The sequence below is a fragment of the Pollachius pollachius genome, assembly GCF_949987615.1.
Source record: "Pollachius pollachius genome assembly, chromosome: 3".
NCBI lineage: Eukaryota > Metazoa > Chordata > Actinopteri > Gadiformes > Gadidae > Pollachius > Pollachius pollachius.
Window position 1 is genome coordinate 44,028,643 of NC_136936.1, and position 18,656 is coordinate 44,047,298.

Sequence of the window (18,656 nt, forward strand, 5' to 3'; positions counted from 1 at the left end):
TGTGTATTGATTTAGCCTGATGTGTTGAAGGTCTGTCAGAATGTTCACTAGGTTTGTTTTGTACCCTCGGTGGAGACTTCTTTGAATAATCGGCATGGGTCTTGCCTTTGACCTTCACAGGGGTTGGTATCCCACTTGGAACTTTAACAGGTGTGCATGGGTCTTTCGGGGAAGGTTTTAACTCTACAGGGTTGCTTTGAACTTTGACAGGTGTCGTAGGTGAGAGTTTGTTTTGGGGAGGTTTAAACTCTACGGCTCTGCTTTGAACCTCGATAGGTGTATGCCTCAGTCTCTTCTGTTTGACTGGAGTTGATTTATTCCAGGAAGATTCCCTGAATGCATTATCGACTTCTGCATCTTTACCATCAAAAGTTTTACCAGACCTTGGCCTTTGAGGTTGGAGAGTTTTCCTATTCCAATCGGCTCCTTGGCTTGTGACCTTATCATCGGTGGACATTTTGTCAACAGGTTGACTTTTCACATTGACCAGAGATGCGTCTGGTTCTTCCTCTTTGGGCAAGATTGTTGTCTCTTGCGTATCTTCAACCAGGACTTTGCTGGCATATTCTTGATTAATGGGACCATCAGAATGTACATTTTCCTCGCCACTTTTGTTTAGTTCGGTCGCTTGTTGCTGCTTTCTTGTCAACTTATTTTGGAAACCTGCTACTCTGTCAATGTCTTTAACTAGGGTCCCGGTTTCTTCTCGCATGGAAGTATCTCCTATAGAAACAGTCAGCGCATTTGGACCTCGTGTGTCGGTTTTGGTTTCGTTTTTGGCAGGTACAACGTGTCTGATCAGCGTCTGCTTGCTCTTAGAGACCCCCTTCTTGAGGTTCTGCGGTGAGGCCTCCCTCTTTAGAGATCGCGTGAGCTCTGTGGATAAGGCCTTGCCGGATTTCAGATGTCTGCTCTTCGACTGAGCTTGTTCCTTCGTCTCGACTGCTGCTGCTTTTACTGCTCTCCTCAGGGGTCTCCCCTTCAGCTTTTCCTGAAAAAAGAAAGTCCAAAAAATAGATAGCATGACTACAGAGAGGTAAACAATGACTTTCATGGATAGAATATAATGCAGAATTGGTGGACGCTGTGGGCCGGATGGACACGGCGATACAGCATTCCTTAACCGTCCTTGTCCTTTTAAATCACTGTTTTGTGATGAAGTTTCAACTAACTAACAAACTCACTGACAGTATATATCAAAACCAGAATCAAATAGAGACATATGCATAGGTTTCTATTTTTATATGCATATGTCTGCTCACAACGTCTGTTATGAACCGACTGTAATATCGTTGCAGGCTAATGAGCAGAAGTTAGTGGGTGGATGAAATAAAACCATGGTGATGACTGGGGAGCATGTGTCCTTTGTTACACCATCTGGACTAAAATAAAAAGCATTATAAATACACTTAATTAAGCAGCAATGACGTGTAGTGGTTACGCAGCCGGATGCTGTCATCGTCATACCTTGATCTTCATACACAAGCATATCAAGGGATCTCTAACTGAGCACCGTTTATGCATCCCTCTTCTGATTAAATCTAGAAGTGGTGCCATTGTCCATTGCTCACTGTTAATTCCTACACGAATCCACCCAGACACTAGCCTGCTCCCCAGTACAGCCAGGCATTGTGACGTCTTTCCCAAGACAGTGTTACACACTAGTGTTACACTACCCTAACGCTGTTGGACAGTTATTCACGGTGTGTCATCAGAAGGGATGGAAATACTGCAGAGTGCCGGCCAACTTTCTAAGGCACCACACACGTTAAATGTGTGTGTGTGTGTGTGTTTGCGTGTGTGTGTGGGGGTGTTGTGTGCCAAAGTGTGTGTGTGTGTGTGTGTATGTGTGTGTGGTGTGTGCCAAAGTGTGTGTGTTTGTGTGTGTGTGCGTGTTCAAATTGTTTATTGGCAAAATATTCACTGATCTCTCAGGATTTCGGAGGGGGGATTAATTATTCTTGGAAAAGCCAAACAATGTGACACAGATAGAAAACTAAACTGGAATTCTTTAAAGTTTTTGATGTTTGACAATTCACTCCGAAGTTTCTCCAAGTGGAAAATGCTTGCACACACATACATACCGTACACACACACACACACACACACATACACATAAAGAACATGCTGAGTTATGCTTATTTCTTGGAAAAGTTAGTCAACCACGCGGCTGCTTCCTGCCCTGGAGTGCACACATATTCTAAGGCAAAATAGACAAGGCTAGAGTGCATCAAATACACATTATATACAGTATATTCTCATATACTGTTTAGGTCCTTCTATACAAGACATTTTCTCTAGTTATCTTACCATATCTATGGTGTTAGACTCAACTGCTTTCTCAAAATCATTCTCAGCCTCATCTCTAACGACCATGGATTCCTCCGCGGGGTCACCTTCTGAAAAGACACACAGACACAGACACAGACGCACACACACACATACACACACACACACACACACACACACACACACACACACAAACAGTTCAGGAAAGTGCTTTTCAATGATGAGCTCACACCCTTAAGCCCGGGCTCCCTAAGTGGCTCTATATGAAGTGTCTTCGGCAGGTGGATGAAATTGCAGGTTCCTAGTACCCATTAGTGGAGGGGAAGGAAGCTCCCGGACACAGCGGTTCTCTTCCTCCGTTTGGCGGGTGTTGATGTAGTCTGTCGCTGATTGTTTGTGGCGGCGGGGGATCTTGGCCGGGGTGGGCGGCGGGCTCTGCCTGCCAGGAAGGTCGGTGTTGGGTCGCATTAATCTAAGATAATGTGGCTTCTTGGCTGCAATCTTTGGGGATAAGTGGTGTCTGGGTGTGGACCTGGGGGATGCGGAGGGCGGACGTACCGGCTGGTTTTCAATCACAGAATCAGTAGCCGTAGAGGAGACTTTAGGGCTGGTGGTGATACGGGTCACCCTGGAAGGGGGGTCGCTATTGTGTCTGGGTGACAGCAGAGGACTTTGTGGGGAGTGGGATGTGGATCTGGGGGCAGGAGCCGGACTCCTTTGGGTACTTTTTGGGGGTGTCGGTAATATTGAAAGGGTGGTTATATCCTTTGCCTTCGATTTAGGCATTTTTACATTTCTAGACATGGGCAATTTGGTGTTGGGAAAGTCTGATCTTAGATAAGGGAGGTTGTGAAACTTCTCTCCAAACTGCTCCACCGAGCTCTCCTGTAACAAAAGGAAACACACACACACCAGTTATCTGAAAAATCCTCGCCTTAAGCACTATGGTGTCCCAGCTCTGTAGTTCATGGATGCATAATACCATTTTTAGCTCCCACAGGAGGTTTAGCAACTAAACTCAATCAAAACTTCATCAATATTGACAAACACTGCTCCCTGCTGGAAACAGACGATTACTACACTGTGTAACATCGCTGCTGGTTAGGAGGTTAATAGGAGGTTAGCGGTGAGGACAATGGTATATGTATATCACTATGATTACCCTGTCTCTGCGTCGAGCACGGGCCGAGCGAGAGAAGATGGGAAGATCAAGATCCTGCAGCAGTAATTCCTTGTAATTCAGCTCCAAGTGATAATCACCAACGCTGGCCTCCTTGGCCATCTCCACTACCTCACAATCTGGAGGTCTAGTTGTCGCAAGTACCAGCATGTGATTACCACCGCAGGTCACCTGACACACACACACACACACACACACACACACACACACACACACACACACACACACACCACCATTAATGTACTTCCTTTCCTCTTCCACACAATCCATATCCTAGAAGATTGCTCTATTGACCACAAACATCCATTTAAAAACCGATCAGCACACGTATGCACATGCACACCACTCACTTGGTGAACGCTGAACTTAAGGAAGCGTGTGCAGAGGGTGGGATGGAACTGGTTAATGAAGTCCTCCTCCCCTAACCCCAGTCGCCCATGGCGACCATCGCCGAAAGTGTAAAGCTGCCCATTGTCTGTGGAGGAAGGCAACCAGTGAACGGAACACGGTGGTGGGTATCAATGTTCCTGTGCAAGTCTGGCATGCTAATTCATGGTAATGAAGGCTTTGAGCCGTTGAGGAGGTCTGTAAGGTGTGCAGGTACTTTGTTTGCCAATAAATGGAGAGGATCCCCGACTAGCGGAGGTGTTGCCATTAGAAACTCTTAAAGGAGTACCAAAAACCAACACCCTAGATAGAACATTGGTTTTCATTGTAGAGGACTCCCTCTGCAGGTTAAGCACATGCTATTGCATGCATGGCCTGTGATTGGTTGATATGGTGACCCGGTAACCTGCTGATTAAACATTGATACGACACACCTGTCCTCTGCTATCTTAATTGAAGGAGTGTGACAGGGTGACAACGTTTTAGTTTTTTAAAGGCAGGGTCAGGGGATTTGTTTCCCCTTTAACAAGTGAGAGGCGCTTCAACACGATAGGTCAAAAGATTCAGGACATTCAAGCAAGTGTCACTCCCCTAACTAAGCACATTTCCGCCCTTCCCACCCATCTTTTGACTTATTCAAAAGCCTGATTTGTGAGGCTAGAGGTAAGTTGGCAGCATACTCGTCAATGTGGGTTTAGCATGCAAATAGCTATTGCTTTGGCTCCGAAGCACAGGTATGTTTGCAATACAGGCAAAATAAAACGATTGTTCACAACCTATTCAAAAGGTTTGCACGGAAAAGGAATAGGAATGTATTCCTACAGATGCGATGAATTGAAGAGAATATTTTCACCACATCGTGCATCGTGCATCATGTACAGTCATGCCAAGATCCACGATACAGCAATCCTTCTTGTGTTATATTTATTTCTGTGATATGAGGAGTGCACGTTGTGAAAATAATGTATTGCTTACTGTTGATGAGAGCAGTGTGGCCCTGTCCACATGTGACCTGGCAGACGCCGCCATGGTGGAAGAGCTGCAACGCTTTGGGCAAATCCGCGGCGAACAGAAAGGTTCCCTGGCCCAGCTGGCCGTACTGACCTCGGCCAAACGTGTACACCTCCTCCTCTGGATAACGCAGAGTAGAAGATAGAAAAGCAGAAGCAAAATGAGAAGACGTTTGGATTATAAGCTAATAATAAGTATTGATTTGTTTAATTATAGGGAGGACATTAAAGATAGTGAACTGCATTACGTTACTCTTACGCTAGTCTTGTGGTGTTATATTCTGGTGCTAAAACATATAGAAACCTTTTTTCGTTTTGACAGTCAATTTGTGAAGCAACAGTCGTCCTGTATCATACCAGCAAGGACCACAGTGTGTTCTCCTCCACAAGACACCTGAATGACCGGCTCTGGAATGGCCAGCACCCGCTGAGGCTCTCTGTGATTGGTCAGTTGCTCCGGGTGAAGACCCAGTCTTCCGTTGGCACTCTCACCAAATGTGTACAGATCTCCATTGGCTGAGGCAACAAACCACACGAAAGATAATGCATTCATGTCATCCAGAAGGTTTGCTCCATTTTTTTCTTCAATCAAATAAAAATGGAAAACTGCTGTTAGAAAATCAGGCTTGCATATGCACATGCTAATTTGTCAGTCAGTAGGTCAGTCGGTCATTGCCGGTCTTCCGGTCTGTCTGTCTGTCTGTCTGTGCATGCGTGTGCACGTGTGTGTAAGAACCTGTGACTAACGCAGAGTGGTGGCTACCACAGGACACCCACGTCACCGATGGCCCCACAGAGAGTTCCCTGGGCTCCAGGGCGAAGCGCTCCTCCCCCAGACCGATTTGGCCCACCGAGTTGTCCCCCCACACAAACACCCTACCGTCCTCTGCCAGTGGTGACACGGAGCAGATGACGAAAGGCCGGGGTAAGTAAGGCCACAGCCTCAGTGATGACACACGGTGATGCAAAGAGAAAGAAATACAGCTGACCGGTGGGAGGAAACATTGTTCTGCCCTTCTCTTACCTGTCAAGGCGGCAGAGGTGTTACAGCCTGCAGAAAGCATCTTGATAGGTGCGTGGTCACAGAACGGCGGCATCAGCTGAAAGAGTGTGGCGTCGTCACGGTGACCCAGGCCCAGTTGGCCCTTCTGGTTGCGTCCTGTGACGTACACACTCCCACGCCCTGTGAACAGACCATAGCCTTGTTATGACATGCGCCCCCATCCTCTTCCCCAATACATGGAAACAACTTGTATGCTCCTAACAATAGCGGTGTAATACAGGCCTACTAACAGTACCAGTTATACGGATGTTTTCCAGCTCAGTGGTTGCTGTAAATGATTTGAATGATGATTTGAGTACTCTTGTTTTTTTTGTATGCTTTTGTTGTGATTTAGAAGCGCTTGATTGTTAAAAAATACTCATACTGGTTTGATTCCTATATCTATTCTGCAATCAGTTTTGATTTGGTATGATGAATTTGAAAGAAAATGAGGTTCCCGGGTGATTTGGTTAACTGCCATGATTTCAGAGAAATCTGCATATCATTCAAATCACACAACTTTTTTTTCACCTATTCTCCACAACCAATCAAAAACTAGAAAACCACAGATAAATGTCGAGAGCATTTCTGCACTATTAAAAAGAGTAGAATATAGTATTGTAACTTTCACTCACAGGTGCAGATGATGGTGTGATCCCTTCCACACGCTACAAGCTTCACCCTCTCTGACTTGGAGGCTAAAAATATACAAAAAGCATACAACATACACGAACATGTCAAGTACTCACATCAAACTGCTTTAAAATAAAACAATTGCTGACATATATGCTTTTAGTTTTTGCAGACCTTTAACAAAGGTGGGTCTGAAAGCAGCTGTCTGCTGTCCCAGTCCGAGTTGGCCCCAGTCATTACAACCCAACATTAACAGTCTTCCTTTATCTGTAAGGGATACAGGCAGACTTAAGAACAGTTGTATAACATTATTTATGATAGGATTTCACTTTATAACTCAAAACTTGATACATTATTTAGTGGTGAGTTTCTTCATCCCCAATGCCAGAGGGGAAGATATCTTATTAAAAAGTGAGGTTTCATAAGATGATATATATTATTCAGGATTCAGTTATACAATATATTATAGCATGGGGAGGGAATCACCACAAATAGAAGACATTGGTATTAGATCCTACAGACAGGTTGGATATATTCTCCCTGTCATACAGCCTACCTGTGATGACAGCAGTGTGGTCTTCCCCACAAGCTATTTTCACAGCATGGTCGTTTTTCAGCCAGAATTTACTTTGAACATTATCAGCAAAATTGCTCTTTCCAAACGTGAAGATGGCTCCTTTTTCTGAGGAGAACGTTGGGTTAGATTTTAAGACACAGGCGATTTTAAATCCGAGGCATGTTCGTCCTTACAAACGGAAAATAAATTGTTAAATTACCTAACGGGGAAATAAGCGTACAAATTGACTAAATCCTAACCCAACCTGTCAGATCTCTAGCCGTTTAAGTCGCAGCAGCAAGACAGAAATAGCAACAGCTTTAACACCGTAGACTAGCCATCGATAGACCGGATTTCTATAGGCTACTAAATGTATACGGTATCAGATGACAATGCTCTCACCGGGAATGTCGATATCGATCTCCCCTGTCATTTTCACTCTATAATCATATCCCAGCTCACCAATAACCCGCCACAAGGCCACAAGGTGAATGAATGAAACGTCAGAGGGGGCGGGCCGAAATAAAGTGGTCAAGCCCCACAGTGGTCAAGGTAGTATTTCTCACATGCTATGCCATACATTTGCCTATTAGACCCGCTCACTGTCGTCCCAACACACCATAATGAACACTGTACAATGTACACTCGGAAGGCAGAGTTAGTCAATGTCGCCCAATTAAGAAATGCATGTCCACAAAACTTTTCTCTGTAAATGCTTTTTGATTCATTCGTGTCATAGAAATTATTTTAAATAAATCTACTGAAGTTTTTCTTAGCATTACAAATGCAGTGGTAGTCGATAGTCCTAAAAGATCACATTTCTGAGGAAAATCTGAGGATCTTTTGGGTTACAGCGGGTGTATAAAACACGTATTAAACATGAAGCTCATTCCAATCTGTCAGCTTTCCTTATTTAAAATATGAAACCTTTTTCCACATTCTCTAGAAATATAAAGTTCTCAAATGTATATTATTTGCCAAGTGGAAAATCGCTGGAGGAAATTGGAATACAGGAGATATCAAAAAGAAGGCATTTATCTTGTGAATGTGGCTTTAGGGTACTGTTTGAGCTTTGTTACATTACTCGTATATTTCAAGATAGATTCATAGATTTCATCTTTAAGCTTAATTAAATATAGGTCGCGAAGTTTCCAAATAGGGCGTCAAAGAGACACGCCCTATGGGCGTGTTTACTTGACGCAGAGGCCACGCATGTTGAAGCATGCAGTGTGTTGTGGAGAAATCCGACACCCATTCAGAAAGACTTTGCTAACGTTGCTAGCAGCCTGCCATACACAACTCAATGAGTTTTAAAATGGCTAAACTTTTAGTTATAAGCACTTCCATTTGCAAAACTTTGAAACATGTTCAAACAATCCACGCGAGGGGACTTAGGTAAGAGATAATACAGTGCTTTAAATAGCAAAGGCGAGCAGATAACTTTATCATTACGGTAATACTCAAGGAAAAGATAAGCAGTCAATATTATAACAGGGAATAACTTGCCTACTTTGTTTGTTTTCTTCCAGTGTTGGCGCAGCGTGCTTTGGTTCAGTGAATCTAAAGGGGCGCAGTTTGCTCACACTGAAAGATTTTAATTCAGATGAAATCAAGAGACTTCTGTGGGTGTCAGGGGATTTGAAACACAGGATCAAAAAGGAAAACCAGGTAGCAAACAAAATAAGTTGTCTTCCTGAAATCTTCACTTCATATTAAATATATGTGCATTCGTTTTTTTGTCGCAATATTGGCAAATCATGGTAACTCCCATTTCTCTATTTTAGTACCTTCCCCTTCTACAAGGGAAATCGATTGCCATGATATTTGAGAAGAGGAGCACCCGAACCAGAATGTCCACTGAAACAGGTGTCAGATCGGGGGCCTGGGTGTGCCATTCTTATGCCACGTAGTTTGGTCAAATTATACATGTGTTGATTTACCATGAATGTCAGTAGGCCTTTTGCATCAATTCATTAGTAAGAATTGAATACCCTTCAAATGTGTGCTCTCCAGTATATCCGACTGAAATCCCTCAGGCAACTGTGGCCCCCGTTCATACACCATACAATAGAAGTGCTGAGGGGCCGCTCTGTTGCACATTACAAAAACATCTCTTTATGTGCTAATCTTGTGAACACATACGCTGCACACATACACGCAACAATTAATAGGCCTGTATTGAATTGTTCTTGTTTTATAAGAAATAAGAATTGTTTGTTTATCAAGCAAATTAAAAAAATCTTTTTTTTTTCCAACAATAAACCTGTACGGCTGTATGGCATCCCTTATAGGTTTTGCTCTTCTGGGTGGTCACCCGTGTTTCCTCACCTCCCAAGACATCCATCTTGGTGTCAACGAGAGCTCTACAGACACCGCAAGGTATCTCTATTCACATGTTGCATCCAGACGTTAACTATTCATCTAAATGGTTATGTTTAGTCAACTGACTATCCTTTTGTCCATGTCGTATGCTAGGGATTAAAGTGAAGCCATAAAGGTTAGAATTGTGTGGACGTAAAAATGCTGTGTAAATTATTTAATTTGCACATATGGAATCCAACATAATGGACAGATAAGACATAGACAAAAAGATGAGTGAACTTGAAATTTCCTAAAATAACCGAACCCCCAGGCTCCACATAAATGTTACCTTAATCTTATCACCATCCCGTTTCCTGGTTTTAAGTTCTCCACAACGTGCGTCAAATGTACAAAGAATGTCACAATGTTTCGGTGACAGTGGTGAGTTGATGTCAACTCCCCACTAACGTTTGCCATCGAGAATTTAAGCTTGTATTTCTTGTTTTAGTTTGGACAGATTATGGCCGTGTTTCCCAGTCTATTGAAAATGTTGCGCTTGATGGAGCTGGAAAAGTAACTAAGCTTTATGGCTTATCGTTGCAGGGTCCTCTCTGGGCTGTGTGACATCGTGCTGGCCAGAGTGTACAGCCACTCTACATTGGAAGAGCTGGAGAAAGAAGCTACCATACCCATCATTAACGGCCTGTCTGATCTTTACCACCCAATCCAGATCCTGGCTGACTTCCTGACCTTGCAGGTGCAGTGCCAACTAAATAATTGACTTGCCTACATTTCATTTTAGCAAATATGTGTTTTTGGTTGTCAATTTGGTTTTATCCAAAGTGATTGTGAAATTACAGCTCGTGGATGTATAAATACTGGGTTCCGTAAAAAACGTTTAAATCCGGTGCGTACGGATACAGGGAATCGGGTAGCAGACGGGGATAGCCACGCCGAGGGAGCTCCTATCCTGCCACTTACCAGTTTAATTACAGGAGCATTATGGGAAACTGGACGGTCTGACGGTGAGCTGGATCGGAGATGGAAACAACGTGCTCCACTCCTTCATGATGACCGCGGCCAAACTCGGCGTCCATCTTAGGATCGCCACCCCCAAGGTTCATTCGCCTTTATGTGATCGTGGGAGTTTTTTAAGTTTGTCTAATTCTTGTAACATATGCCTGATTATGATTGAGAAGAGTATGGTAGGTTATCTATTCGGATGTCCTACATGTCGATCGACTAAAGAATTGTTGTATAGCCCTTAATCACAGTTGCAGTCTCCAGTGCTTCACAGGCCATATGTTTATGGCAGCCCCCATGGGAAGTAATGCAGGGTGAGGGTTCCCTCCTTCCAGGGATGGTTAGGACTGCAATGGGTCATAATGGCCACAATGGACCGACATGACTTGTGGTGGAAAAATAAACCTTCATTCTGTATGTGACTTTCAGGGTTATGAGCCAGAAGCCAGCGTGGTTCAGGAGGCACAACGACTCTCCAAATTGGTAAGGTTACACACACACAGAAACACGCACATTAATAGCCATTATCTGCTGTTTGTCAGATAACAGGTTATTTTATTCTGTTTACAAGTGTGTTGCAAAATAGCAAGTTTGTAAAAATAATCATGTAAAATACTGTCATATTTCCCCTCAGCACGGTACCCAGTTAGTTATGACCTCTGACCCGATGGAGGCAGCAAAAGGCAGCGATGTTCTGGTCACTGATACCTGGGTCAGCATGGGACAGGAAGAGGAGAAGAAGAAGAGGCTAAAAGACTTCCATGGCTACCAGATAACCAATAAGGTAACCACTTGAGTCCCGATAACACTAGGAAACGGCAAATAGAAAACCAACAGCCCCCACTTTGATTAGAGGTTTATAGCCGTCCTCTTGTTGTGGTTTGATCCACACCAGACAGGAAGTATGGCCAATCCAGACTGGACCTTCCTGCACTGTCTCCCTCGTAAACCAGAGGAGGTGGATGACGAGGTGTTCTACTCCCCCCGCTCCCTAGTCTTCCCTGAGGCAGAGAACAGGAAGTGGACCATCATGGTGAGTTTTACTGCAGATCAGGTTCACTAACCAGTTGGTTCCATTTTCAAACAAACATTTTGTAATGTCTGCCAAACTACGTTTTGATGTAACGCATTAACAACTTTAATTATTCCCCAGTAAAATACCTTTTTTAACACTTTTTTTTCTTCTTCTAGGGTCTAATGGTCTCTCTGCTGGCTGACTACACCCCACAGACTAAAATGCCAAGGTTTTAGCTTCAACGTTACCCTGTTAAATAATGTTTACATTTTTAGGATATTCGACTGAGGGAAGACTGGATGATTATTCTCACTGTTTTGTGTTAGCAATTTATTAAAGTTAAGAATTTTTAAAGACCTTTTGTAAAGGTGTTAAATTATTTGCATTTTCATTGAGATGGTGGGGATTTCTAATGTATTAACACATTAGCATAATGATGTTCCTATAAATACCACTATAATAAACTTTTTTAGCCTAGTAACTATTTAACTTGCTGTTTGGTTTCGGAAGAGGTGCATCCGTGACATCTGGTGGATGGGTGAGGAATATAAACTAATGACGACCACATCCCTCCGCTGAGATTGGCTGATTGGGAGTGACGAGTATTTGCGGGAAGCTTTGGTCTACCTAGGTGGTCCAGAGAAACCAAATTTCATTCACCAAACACAATACGCCTTGGATAAGACGTCTATCTGTTAAACAATAACTTCTGACACTCGGACATATTCAATGAAGCAGCATTCCACCCCACGGGCTGCGCTGAAGTTCATATCGCAACTATTCCCAATATGAAGTACCAAAAGTACACTCACAAAAAGTAAACCGCAGTTAACCATACACCCATGAAATGCTACACTGCCTAACGTCCAGGTTTAAACCAAAACGAGGCGAATGAATACATGTCATCCCAGACCACCCACCACTTTTCAGGGGATCCGCTGGGTGAGGTGAAAAGTTGGGGGTGGGAGCGACGCCATTGCACCGCAGCTGGTTTTCTACTAAACTACGAGTCACTACGATGGCTTAGAGACCGTGCTCAAAGTCCAACCGCGACTCATATGGTTCTAGTGCGGAGGGAAACGAGTAGAATGGGAAACGTACATTTAAAAGGACGAATACTGACCCGTAACCTTGTTTTTCCCGTACCGGTAAGTAATGGCTCGAGATTTCTCTTTTGGGGACAATGGAGAAAGTTTTCTCCGCTAAGCTATGCTAACTAACTTTATGTTTGAGCCAGGTTGGGTGAGTGGGCTCCGGTGCGTGACAAAACGAGACGTCGCGGATACATAACGGGTGTTTATAACGGGGTTTTACAGACTGGATTACGCTTGTTCAACGCTTCTTTATATTGCCTGGAGCGAATCTGATATTTTGCACATTTCACCAACACTCGAATGTCCCAAAAAGCCCTTTCATGATTTTAAATACTAATAGTGTAACGTGGTCGATTTGTGAGTAACAGGGGCAGTCGTTAAGCCACATACGAGTTTTATTATTTCCCCGTGACAATCAACGCATGCGTTGGTTGACATGATTTTGCATTGTAACAGCCTCAGTAGGTTTATAGCGCTACTGTTTGGGGATACCTTTTCACCGATAACCAACTGGCCTTTCATCACATACCTTTTCTCCCCCTGTTTACTCCTACCAGAGTACTACTATGCCTTCACATCTCCAGTGGCCCTGTCTCTCACCATGAATACCAGTCGGAACTGTACCGCACTGGGGAATAATGAGGGCCAGGCGGTGTTGGAGACGGTCAGCATTGTGACCATCACACTCCTGGCTTTCCTGGGGAACCTCCTGATTGTGGGGACCCTGTATCGGAGGCCATACCTGCTCACGCCCAGCAACAAGTTCGTATTCAGCCTGACGCTGTCCAACTTGCTGCTCTCCGTGTTGGTACTGCCTTTCGTGGCGGTGAGCTCCGCGAAGAGGGAATGGGTGTTCGGTGTGGTCTGGTGCAACTTCACCGCACTGCTCTACCTGCTCATCAGCTCTGCCAGCATGCTCACCCTGGGGGCGATAGCTATTGACAGGTCAGTGACCAGTTACAACGATGCTAAAAACAAATGACTGTTGGGGAAATACCTCTGTTATTATTATTTTGATGAAATGTCTTCTTTATGGACTTTCTTTTTACTTTTGCTTTTGTTTTTAATCAACTCAATTTACAGCTTATGACGATGCCTTGTCTGAAACAATGAACCAGAACCTGGTTTGAACCTGAGGGTACAAAATAAGGCACAATTAAATGTTATACATTACAATACAAGTGGGTACAACACCTTTTTCTTTTCTTTTTTTTTTTTACCAATGTTGATAAGGGTAAGAACATGCTGAAATAATAAGGTACTAACAGAATAAATGCCTTTTTAATGCACAACGTAAAACAACCTAGTAATATATACAGTGCAGTGCACTGCTGTTAGTTAGGAATTCTGATGGAGCCATGGGAATAAATGGTTGTTTGGATGAGATTTTGATGGACATAGTTTCTTACAAACAACTAGAAATGTGTTTACAGTGAGAACATATTTCCTGTTAACACCTTTTAATAGTTTGAAATGTGTTGCTGATGGATTGTTTCTCACAAGGACTGGAGTTAATGAAACACAATGTGTTCTTACATTTGGTGAAATGTATTCAGGATTTTCGGAGCAGAAAAAAGGCAAAGATGCTAATCCAGATTAACAAAGTGTTTAGGAGAAGACCGCGCCAGCAGCTCACAACAAAAGGGCCATTATAAAGGCCTAGGTGTATAGGGTTAAAGTGGCCGTGCATGTTGTCCTGAATTACCGTTGAATGCTGCATTTGTTGGGGTTTAGTGGCCACCTTCCATGTGACGAGGGAGCGAGAAGAGAACGGCCCAACGTTGTTGTACCACTGCTGCCACCTACTGCACTCACAATCAACACATTTTAGTTTCCACGTCTTATTATCAAATTTAGTCTGCGTTTTTTCTCTTGCTCTTACTGTTGTTATGTTCAATATGATAACATATTGAATTTGTACATGTGGCGCGTGCGATGTACCTATAATCAATATGGGTACTTCACGTGGTGATCGGGTTGAAACATGGATAGTTTAAACACTTCTAAGAGTTGTGTGTACACTTATTGTTTCATGTGTGAGCTACAAATCTCCTCAAACCATATGCTATGATTTAATTGGCCAATGAATAATTTGCCAATTGTAATAATACCACTGGAACAATACAACATCACCCGAGTGCCTATGAACACCACTACCTTGCTGTCTCATTTGACCTGAGTTGTAACGCAAACACGATGCTCGCCCTCAGGTACTACGCCGTCCTCTACCCCATGATCTACCCCATGAAGATCACGGGGAACCGGGCGGTGGTGGTGATCGTCTACGTGTGGCTGCACTCCCTCGTGGCCTGCCTCCCACCGCTCTTCGGCTGGTCCTCCTTCGAGTTCGACTGCGCCAAGCGGACCTGCGTGGCGTCCTGGCACCGGGACCGCGGCTACACGGCCTTCTGGGTCACGTGGTGCAGCCTGCCCTCCTTCCTCGCCATGCTGGGCTGCTACGGCGTGATCTTCCGCGTGGCGCGCACCAAGGCCCGCAAGGTGCACTGCGGCACCGTGGTGGTGGCCGAGGACGAGTCAGGCGGCGGCGGCGGCGGCGGCGGCAGCCAGAAGAGCGGCCGCAAGAACTCAAGCACGTCGACGGGCAGCAACGGCAGCCGCCGCAGCCTGGTGTACGCGGGCAGCCAGTGCAAGGCCCTGGTCACCATCCTGGTGGTGATCGGCACCTTCCTGGTGACCTGGGGGCCCTACGTGGTGGCGGTGTGCTGCGACGCCGTGTGGGGGCCTGAGGCGGCGTCCCAGACGGTGGGCACGCTGGTGGCCTGGCTGTCGTTCTGCAGCGCCGTGTGCCACCCGCTCATCTACGGCCTGTGGAACAAGACGGTGCGGAAGGAGCTGCTGGGCATGTGCTTCGGCGACCGCTACTACCGGGAGCCCTTCGCCACGCGCCAGCGGACCTCGCGCCTGTTCAGCATCTCGAACCGGATCACGGGTGAGAGGATCCCCGCTGTCCACGCTCTACCTGTATGGATGCATGCTGGACTAGGAAGATGCCGCCGCCCTAGCTGGTCCTAAATTAAATGACCTTGGATATTACATTACCTTGGATGAAAGCAATGGCCAAACTACTTTATTATTATTATCACTTTCAGTTTGAACGCACTTTATGAGTTTTGGCGTTGCTCCGACGGCGCGTTGATGTGACGCGTGTTCTGTGTGTGCTGCAGACCTAGGGATGTCCCCCCACCTGACGGCCATGCTGGCTGGAGGACAGCTGTTGGCCCCTGGGAGCAGCACGGGAGACACCGGCTTCAGTTTCACTCAGGACTCTTGTAAGTGTCGCACACAGCAAGGAGACGGACACAAGAAGAATGAAGGAAATGCATGACTAAATTCCGCCCTGTGTTGGTTAATAATCAATATAGGTAATTCATTTACCTTAACATATGAAGACGACATTACTAGATGATATATTATATTCCCACAGCAGTGATGGTCATCATGTCCATGTTAGTCCATATCTTAAAGTAGATTATTGAGGTCAACACATAATTGTTCTATTCACAATAGAGCAATTGTGTGGGATATGGTTTGTTATCTCAAGCAACCCGAGTCTTTTTCATTCCCTAAGGTACGGACGTGATGCTGCTTGATAACTTCTCCACCGATGGCTCCTCCCATACCCCCTTCCACGGCAACACATCCGGGAAGAGGCGGAGCTCCGTTACCTTTGAGGACCAGGTGGAGCATTCCAAAGGTACCCCTCATTTCCCGGGAACAAAGGAGTGTAGATTACAGGGGGACAGACACACTCCAAAACGTGCATGCTCTGTCAACACCACACTGCTCACTACGTGGCCTGAATCGGAAAGTTCAAACTTTAACCACAAGCAATCACAATCTATTCAGTTTTTCGAGCCTCATAAACAAAGATCAAATCTAAATATGTCTGAATTAACTGTAGCGTGAACACAACCATAAGTCCATGCAATGCGAACAAATGTAGGTGGTCTCGCACTGGAAGGTCGCTATTCTAACCCTTTAACTTCTGTTGGTCTCCCAAGCAGAAAGCACCCTCCCCTCCACACTCCAGGTGCACGCCGAGATCCACACGTCCCTGGACTGCTTCGCCGCGGGCCTGGCCAAAGCCATCGAAAGCGACGCCAAGCTGGTCCTCTTCGGGGACGACTCCAGCCTCCCGGCGGGGATGTTCACCAGCCGGTCGGCACCCGCCCGGCCGCGCTACCTGGACGGCCAGAGACTCAGGCTGGAGAGCATCGACGAGGGGATAGTCAAGGACGACCGAGACCACGAGCCAGAGGACGAGGAACTCAAGTGATAAATGGGGCTTTTGTACATGGATCGCAACCCCGGGGCACCATAACCTCTTCGAGGTACACAGCGACGCATGAGTGGCTTGAGGACGGACGGACGGACGGACATTAAGGCAAGACATGGACATGGAGTGAGGGGGTCGCTATAGCCCGGTTCTGATTACATTTTTGTAAGAGAACAAACGTTGACGATAGTGACGGGCGAACATGAAGTAGGGATAAAACATATTCCTACAAAAATAATTGTTGACTGAACCACTTCCGCAACACTTTAATCCTGAACAAGACATATTTCGTGCCTGGCCACTAGGAAACACAAATATATCATTTTTTGTTAAACAAATGACTGAAACCAGAGTAGCGTTTGTATTGTCAACCTCTTAAGACTATATTTTTCAGAGGAGTTCTCCCAAAGCGGTGAAACAATATTCTGCTTGGGAGTTTATTGTGTAGTCGTCCATACTTGAAATCTTTTTTAGGAAAAGCAGCACATTATTCATTCCACTATGTTGGACCAAGTGTACACATCAAGTGCCTTGCTAGTTATCGTAAAAATATAGGAATTATTCTGCTGTGACACGCGTTTCAAAATTGTAGCTTTTGTTTACTCAAATGATTTATTTATCAATGTTTTGTATTTTTCATTATTTGCATGGCTGAGTGCCTCATGTAATACGGACTAACAGAATCTGTTAGTCTGTGTTTGTTTTTAGGTCCAAGGTACTTGTGGTGTCTAGATAGTCCCCCTTGTGTTTTGTACCTCATTTTCTACTGTTGCTCCCTTGCATTCTCCCGTGATCGTGTGCCAGAAATGACGGCGTACACCAGAGTTGCACTTCAATTTCCAGTGTGTACTGGAGGTCTTAAATCCATCCTGGCCATAGGTCAACGTTAGTCTGTGGTCCTGACTGGAGAACTTGATGTTTAAGTGCTGTTGAAGTCAATGACAAGGGTTGTTGCAAGTGGGTTTACGCAGAAACCTGTTTAAAAATATATATCAAGGTTGTATGTACTTAAAGCTGTACAAAAACATTAAACCAAGATCAATATATCTAGTAGTCCAAAAAAGTATCTTGTAGTTAATTTCAAGCAAACACGATATGTACTTCCTGAATAGAAGGATACTCCTGTTTGTACACGGACAGCGATTATAACCCATAGGTTGTTTAGGAAGTTATATCGTCGTCACTTGCACGTCATTAGAGTGAAGTAGGGGGTAACCAGACGTTACGACTGAAGTGAATGCCACAATACGAACCCTGTGTATGACCGACTCGGGGGCTGTTACTGTGCGAGCCACTGTGGATCTGTGCTGCGGGAGACCCCAGCAAGTTACTGCAGTCACCATGATTTACTTAAGACTGACACCTCTTTAAAAAAAATAATTGACACCATATGGTCAGTTTCAATGTCTGCATAATAATATGGTACTACTTTGTAGGAAGAAGCAATGCACTACAAAAGTGTACTTTTCATGTCCACTAATAAAAATATTCATGCTTTTTAATAGTGATACTGTTTTTTTTTAGTTCAGTATAGTGAACTAAAATCCTATTAGGCTCTGACAGTGTTTTTGTTTTCCCACTTAAGTTGAAGGGTGTGAGATAACGTAGTCAGAGCAATAAAATGTTTTGTTTGACTAACAGCAGCTACCAAAACGATGACCAACTGTCCCTCAATGTCCATTTATGGTAGTGAGAAATCCATAGCCAATCAAGGGGAACGTCTTAACTTACATCTTTCTGAGTTGATGTGAACTCCAAGTAAAATAGACTTGCACACATCTTCCAAACACGGCTTGGACAAAATCCCCCTAGGCAGCCCATAACCAGCG

General features: G+C 44.7%; 2 protein-coding genes across 3 annotated transcripts; both read left to right on the forward strand.

The window, feature by feature from the left end:
- The first annotated feature begins 8,353 nt into the window (after window positions 1-8,353).
- otc (ornithine transcarbamylase) lies at window positions 8,354-11,749 on the forward strand. Its single transcript, XM_079733559.1, has 10 exons — window positions 8,354-8,492; window positions 8,627-8,765; window positions 8,882-8,963; window positions 9,389-9,476; window positions 10,002-10,155; window positions 10,394-10,516; window positions 10,851-10,904; window positions 11,056-11,205; window positions 11,317-11,454; window positions 11,613-11,749. Exons 1-10 carry the CDS (start codon window positions 8,401-8,403, stop codon window positions 11,670-11,672), a joined length of 1,080 nt encoding a protein of 359 aa, XP_079589685.1. The 5' UTR covers window positions 8,354-8,400; the 3' UTR covers window positions 11,673-11,749.
- A 704-nt stretch (window positions 11,750-12,453) lies between these two features.
- On the forward strand, window positions 12,454-18,297 carry gpr161b (G protein-coupled receptor 161b). Of its 2 annotated transcripts, none has more exons than XM_079731461.1 (6): window positions 12,454-12,584; window positions 13,088-13,475; window positions 14,741-15,480; window positions 15,716-15,820; window positions 16,120-16,245; window positions 16,553-18,297. In XM_079731461.1, the coding sequence occupies exons 2-6, from the start codon at window positions 13,132-13,134 to the stop codon at window positions 16,825-16,827; spliced, it is 1,590 nt and encodes a 529-aa protein (XP_079587587.1). In that variant the 5' UTR covers window positions 12,454-12,584; window positions 13,088-13,131; the 3' UTR covers window positions 16,828-18,297. The 2 variants fall into 2 exon arrangements, with proteins under 2 accessions (XP_079587587.1, XP_079587588.1); XM_079731462.1 differs by having other exon boundaries at window positions 16,556-18,297.
- Window positions 18,298-18,656: the final 359 nt, after the last annotated feature.

Coding starts and splice junctions, on each gene's coding strand:
- otc (XM_079733559.1), top strand. CDS start 8,401: ATGAGTTTTAAAATGGCTAAACTTTTAGTTATAAGCACTTCCATTTGC. Junction 8,766..8,881: donor GGATCAAAAAGGAAAACCAG/GTAGCAAACAAA, acceptor TCTCTATTTTAG/TACCTTCCCCTTCTACAAGG. Junction 10,905..11,055: donor CACAACGACTCTCCAAATTG/GTAAGGTTACAC, acceptor ATTTCCCCTCAG/CACGGTACCCAGTTAGTTAT.
- gpr161b (XM_079731461.1), top strand. CDS start 13,132: ATGAATACCAGTCGGAACTGTACCGCACTGGGGAATAATGAGGGCCAG. Junction 13,476..14,740: donor GGGGCGATAGCTATTGACAG/GTCAGTGACCAG, acceptor GCTCGCCCTCAG/GTACTACGCCGTCCTCTACC. Junction 15,821..16,119: donor CAGTTTCACTCAGGACTCTT/GTAAGTGTCGCA, acceptor TCATTCCCTAAG/GTACGGACGTGATGCTGCTT.